A 5434-nucleotide genomic window follows, 5' to 3' on the forward strand; every position below is an offset into this window, starting at 1 on the left:
GAGCGGCTCTGAGGACCCGCTGGAGCGCAGCTTCCTGTACTGCGGCCAGGCCCGCGGCAGCCCCGCCAGGGTCAGCAGCCACGCCAAGGCCAAGCCCGAGTCCGTGTCCACCTGCTCCGTGACCTCACCTGACGACATGTCCACCAAGTCGGACGACTCCTTCCACAGCCTGCACGGCAGCTTGCCGCTCGACAGCTTCTCCAAGTTCGTGGCGGGCGAGCAGGACTGCCCGCGGCTGCTGCTCAGCGCCCTGGCGCAGGAGGACCTGGCCTCCGAGATCCTGGGGCTGCAGGAGGCCATCGGCGAGAAGGCCGACAAGGCGTGGGCCCCGCTGCCCAGCCTCGCCAAGGACGCCAGCAAGCCCTTCTCGCTGGAGAGCCACGGCGCCTGCCTGGACTCCGTGGCCAAGAGCGCGTGGCCACGGCCAGGGGAGCCCGAGGCTGCGCCTGAGGCCTTACAGCTGGACAAGGGCGGCAGCGCCAAGGACTTCAGCCCAGGGCTGTTTGAAGACCCTTCTGTGGGCGTCGTCACCCCGGACCCCAAGAAGACACCTGGCCCCCTCTCCTTCGGCCCCGGGCCCGGCCTCGGGGCTGCCACTACAGACCCCACGGCAGCTTTTGACTGCTTCCCCGATACGGCCGCCACTGGCTCAGCGGACAGTGCCAACCCCTTCTCCTGGCCCGAGGAGAACCTGGGGGATGCTTGTCCTCGGTGGGGGCTGCACCCCAGCGAGCTCCCCAAGGCTCTGGAGCAGGCTGGGAAGGCCTCGGACGGCGTCGGCAAGGAGAATGCCCACGAGGCCTCAGCCTACCTGGGCTTCCGGGAGGAGGAGCCCGGGGAGAAGGCCGCGGTGCCCCAGGACTCCAAGCAGGAGGAGGCAGGTGGGGTGAAGGAGGAGGCGGGCGGGCTGCTGCAGTGCCCTGAGGTAGGCAAAGCCGACGCGTGGCTGGAGGACGGCCGGCACTGCTGCGCCGCCACAGACTTCGGGGACCTCCCGCTGCTGCCGGCCCCTGGCAGGAAGGAGGACCTGGAGGCTGAGGAGGAGTACTCGTCCCTGTGTGAGCTCCTGGGCAGCCCCGGGCAGAGGCCCAGCGTGCAGGACCCGCTGTCGCCGAAGGCTCCGCTGATGTGCACCAAGGAGGAGGTGGAGGAGGTGCTGGACCCCAAGGCCGGCTGGGGCTCCCCCTGCCACCTCTCGGGAGAGTCTGTCCTCTTGCTGGGTCCCACCGTGGGCGCCGAGTCGAAGGTGCAGAGCTGGTTTGAGTCCTCCTTGTCCCACATGAAGCCGGGGGAAGAGGGGCCCAATGGGGCGTTGACTCGGGGGGATCCTGCCGCCCTGGCCCCCGAGGCCTCCTTGGTCCAGAAGCCAAACAAGCCCGCTGTCCCCGAGGCGCCCATTGCTAAGAGAGAGCCCGTGCCACGGGGCAAAAGCTTGCGGAGCCGGCGGGTGCATCGGGGGCTCCCCGAGGCCGAGGACTCCCCGTGCAGGGCGCCGGTTCTGCCCAAAGACTTCCTGCTTCCAGAATCCTGCACGGGGCCCCCCCAGGGACAGATGGAAGGGGCAGGAGCCCCGGGCCGGGGGGCCTCAGAAGGGCTCCCCAGGATGTGCACCCGCTCCTTCACAGCCCTGAGTGAGCCCCGCACACCTGGACCCCCAGGACTGACCACCACCCCTGCCCCCCCAGACAAACTGGGGGGCAAGCAGCGAGCTGCCTTCAAGTCTGGCAAGCGGGTCGGGAAGCCCTCCCCCAAGGCGGCGTCCAGCCCCAGTAACCCGGCTGCCCTGCCCGTCGCCTCCGACAGCAGCCCCCTGGGCTCCAAGACCAAGGAGACGGACTCGCCCAGCACGCCCGGCAGAGACCAGCGCTCCATGATCCTGCGGTCCCGCAGCAAGACCCAGGAGGCCTTCCCCTGCAAGCGGCGGCCCTCGGAGAGCCGGGTCCCCAGCTGCCGTGCCACCAAGAGGCTCCTTGCCAGCAGCCACCTGCCTGCCACCTTCAAGGTCTCTGGCAACTCCCAGAAGGAGGGCCGGGCCAGCCAGCGGGCGAGGGCCCCCAAGCCCAGTGCGGGTGGCAAGCTCTCTGACCGGCCCCTCCATGCACTCAAAAGGAAGTCGGCCTTCATGGCGCCAGTCCCCACCAAGAGGCGGAACCTAGCCTTACGGAGCAGCGGCGAGGCCGGTGGCGGCCGGGGGGACGTGAAGGAGGAACAGGCCGAGGGCTCCCCGACCCTCTTCAAGAGGATGTCTTCTCCCAAGAAAGCCAAGCCCGCCAAGGGCACCAGCGAGCTCACCCCGAAGCCCCCGCCTCCGGAGACCCCCGACACCTGTCCGAAGCTGGCCTCGCGGGTGGCCTGCCCGGGAGCCATGAAGACCAAGGTGCTGCCGCCCCGGAAAGGCCGGGGCCTGAAGCTGGAGGCCATTGTGCAGAAGATCACCTCGCCCAACCTGAAAAAGTTTGCCTGCAAAGTGCCAGGGGCCACCCCTGGGAGCCCCCTGAGCCCGCCCCTCCCTGAGAAGGACCGCGGGCTCAAGGGTGCCAGGGGCAGCCCAGGGGGGGCGGAAGGACTCCTGAGTGTGGGCACTGGGCAGAAGCTCCTGGCAGCTTCAGGGACCGACCCGTTTTGCAGAAATGCATCCAATAGATCCTTAAAAGGCAAACTCATCAATAGTAAGAAACTGTCCTCGACTGACTGTTTCAAAACCGAGGACTTCACGTCCCCAGAGGCCCTGCCCCTCAGGAGGACGGTCCTGGCGCCGAAGAAAAGAAGCCGGAAAGGCAGGGCTGGAGCCCTGGGGCTCCCCAAAGGGCCCCCGGAGAAGCAGCCCCATGCAGGCCCTGCGCTGCTCTTGACTCCCCGCGACAGGGCCAGCAGCATGCAGGGTGGCAGTGAGGACAGCCCTGGTGGAGGAAGCAAGAAGCCAAAGGTGGAGGAGCTGGGCCTGGCCCCCCAGCCCCCTGAGAGCAGGTCCTGCCAGCCCCCGATGAGGGCGCAGAAGCAGCCAGGCCACGCCAACTGCAGCAACTATTCCAAGCGGAAGCGCCTCACTCGGGGCCGCGCCAAGAATACCAGCTCCTCACCCTGTAAGGGGCGTGCCAAGCGGCGGCGGCAGCAGCAGCAGGTGCTGCCTCTGGATCCTGCAGAGCCTGAAATCCGCCTCAAGTACATTTCCGCCTGCAAGCGGCTGCGGGCAGACAGCCGCGCCCCGGCCTTCTCGCCTTTCGTGCGGGTGGAGAAGCGAGATGCATTCACCACTGTATGCACTGTTGTCAACTCCCCTGGGGAGGAGCCCAAGCCCCACGGGAAACCTTCCTCCTCTGCCTCCTCGTCCTCGTCCTCGTCCTCCCTGGACGCAGCTGGGACCTCCCTGGCCACTCTCCCGGGAGGCTCTGCCCTGCAGCCCCGGCCCTCTCTGCCTCTCTCCTCCACCATGCGTCTGGGGCCCGTGGTCTCCAAGGCCCTGAGTACCTCTTGCCTTGTTTGCTGCCTCTGCCAAAACCCGGCCAACTTCAAGGACCTCGGGGACCTCTGTGGGCCCTACTACCCCGAACACTGCCTCCCCAAAAAGAAGCCAAAACTCAAGGAGAAGGTGCGGCTGGAGGGCACCTGTGAGGAGGCCTCACTGCCCCTCGAGAGAACACTCAAGGGCCTTGAGTGTGCAGCCGCCGCCGCCACCAGTAAAGCCCCCAGGCCCGACGGCTCTGCTGACCCGGCCAAGCAGGGTTCGCTGCGCACCAGTGCCCGGGGCCTGTCCCGGAGGCTGCAGAGCTGCTACTGCTGTGACGGGCGAGGGGACGGCGGTGAGGAGGTGGCCCCAGTGGCTGACAAGACCCGCAAGCATGAGTGCAGCAAGGAGGCCCCCGCGGAGCCTGGCGGGGACACCCAGGAGCACTGGGTGCACGAGGCCTGCGCTGTGTGGACGGGTGGGGTCTACCTGGTGGCCGGGAAGCTCTTTGGGCTGCAGGAGGCCATGAAGGTGGCCTTGGACATGGTAAGAGGCCAGCCCGGCCGGGGTGGGGGGGCTCGGGTCCCACAGGACAGGCAGTCAGGGAGCCCCTGCCTCTCCAGCACGATTGGGGCCGATCAGCACATGACCAAGTATTCGGAGGAGCTGGGGCAGTTGGAGCACCATGAGGCCGAGCACTGCCCCGCCTTGCCCAGGCTTGCCGCTGCGGCCCCTCGCTGCCCAGTGCCCACTGCACACTCACCTGGCATCTCCCAGCCCTGGGCCCGCAGGCCTCACATGCTCATGAATCAGCCGAGATGCTGAGGCTCAGAGGATGGGGCGCCTCCCAGAATTGAATGTCAGGGTGCCCACAGAGCAGGCTCCCCTGGCTCCAGCACCTCCGGCAGTAGGTGGGGACTTGGGGACAAGCCCCTCAGACATGAGAGGGGGGTGTCCCTCCGCGAGCCCCCAGGCAGGTCCAGGGACCTCAGAGACGGTGCTCAGAGCCCCTGGGCTGACACCTTGGCTCCGGTCCCAGCACTGCCCTCGACGTCACCTGGCTCTCCCCAGCGCATCTCCAGGGCAGGAGGATGAAGTGTCAGTGGCGGTGAAGGTTGCACAAGCCACTCCCGGCCTGTCTGAGTGCCCTTGACGTTCCTGGGCTAGGACTAGGGACAGCAGCGGGAGCCTTGTCCCCTCAGGGTGATGCCCGCACGGGGTGCCCGGGGCTGCTTGCACTCCCCTCCGAGGGCTGCAGAGGGCATGAGAGGCTTGGCAGCCGTCCGCAGAAGGCACCTGGGCCAGGGCCCGGGGCTCAGCATTCTCTCCCTGCGGCCGAGCTCCAGCCCAGCCCCCGGCCCTCGCCCTCACCTCCTCGGATGGAGGACACTGGGCCCCCCAGGACACCCGCCGCTCCCTCCTCGGCTGTGGGCAGCGGCCCGCCCTGGCACCCCTTCCCTCCTCACGCATTACTCCCTCCTCCTGCCGTCCGGGCACTGGCTCCTCGCAGCCCAGCCTCCTGAAGTAGGTCCAGGCCTCCTGGTGCTGAAAAGAATACCGGCCTCAGCCCGCCCGCACTCCGCCCTGGCCCCCCCACCACACCTCCCTGCCCTGGGAGCCGGGCCTGGGCTGGCTGGGGAGGGCGACTGGTTGACGCAGCGCCCTCTGGGAGACAGGCAGGGTCCAGGGCCCAGGCCTCCTCCCAGCGGGGTGCCGGCGGGCCCCAGCTCTGCTGAGGGACCCAGCCAGCCGGCAGGAGGGTCAGCGCTCGCCTTGCTTCTCTCTGGAGGAACAGAGCTGTGGGCCCCCGGGACACCCTTCGTCTCTGTCCCCTCCCGGGAGACACCCACCCTGCTGCTCTGAGCCCTGCCACCTCCTGGGACCTGCTTCTGGTTTGCACAGTCCAGCCCTTGCTCAGAACTGCGGCCCGGCTCCTCTCCGAGGCCTGGCCGGGGGCTGAGGGTGCGGGTCTGCTGAGCCCGGCCGGGT

General features: G+C 68.4%; 1 protein-coding gene across 1 annotated transcript in view; it reads left to right on the plus strand.

The window, feature by feature from the left end:
• Positions 1–5434, plus strand: part of RAI1 (retinoic acid induced 1) — a 91066-nt gene that overhangs the window by 78629 nt on the left and 7003 nt on the right. The window contains exon 5 of the mRNA XM_006773969.2: positions 4–3991. Within this exon, the coding sequence (XP_006774032.1) occupies positions 4–3991 (3988 nt within the window). The remainder of the gene's footprint in view (positions 1–3; positions 3992–5434) is intronic.

This window comes from Myotis davidii, unplaced genomic scaffold, assembly GCF_000327345.1.
Source record: "Myotis davidii unplaced genomic scaffold, ASM32734v1 scaffold207, whole genome shotgun sequence".
Lineage (NCBI taxonomy): Eukaryota > Metazoa > Chordata > Mammalia > Chiroptera > Vespertilionidae > Myotis > Myotis davidii.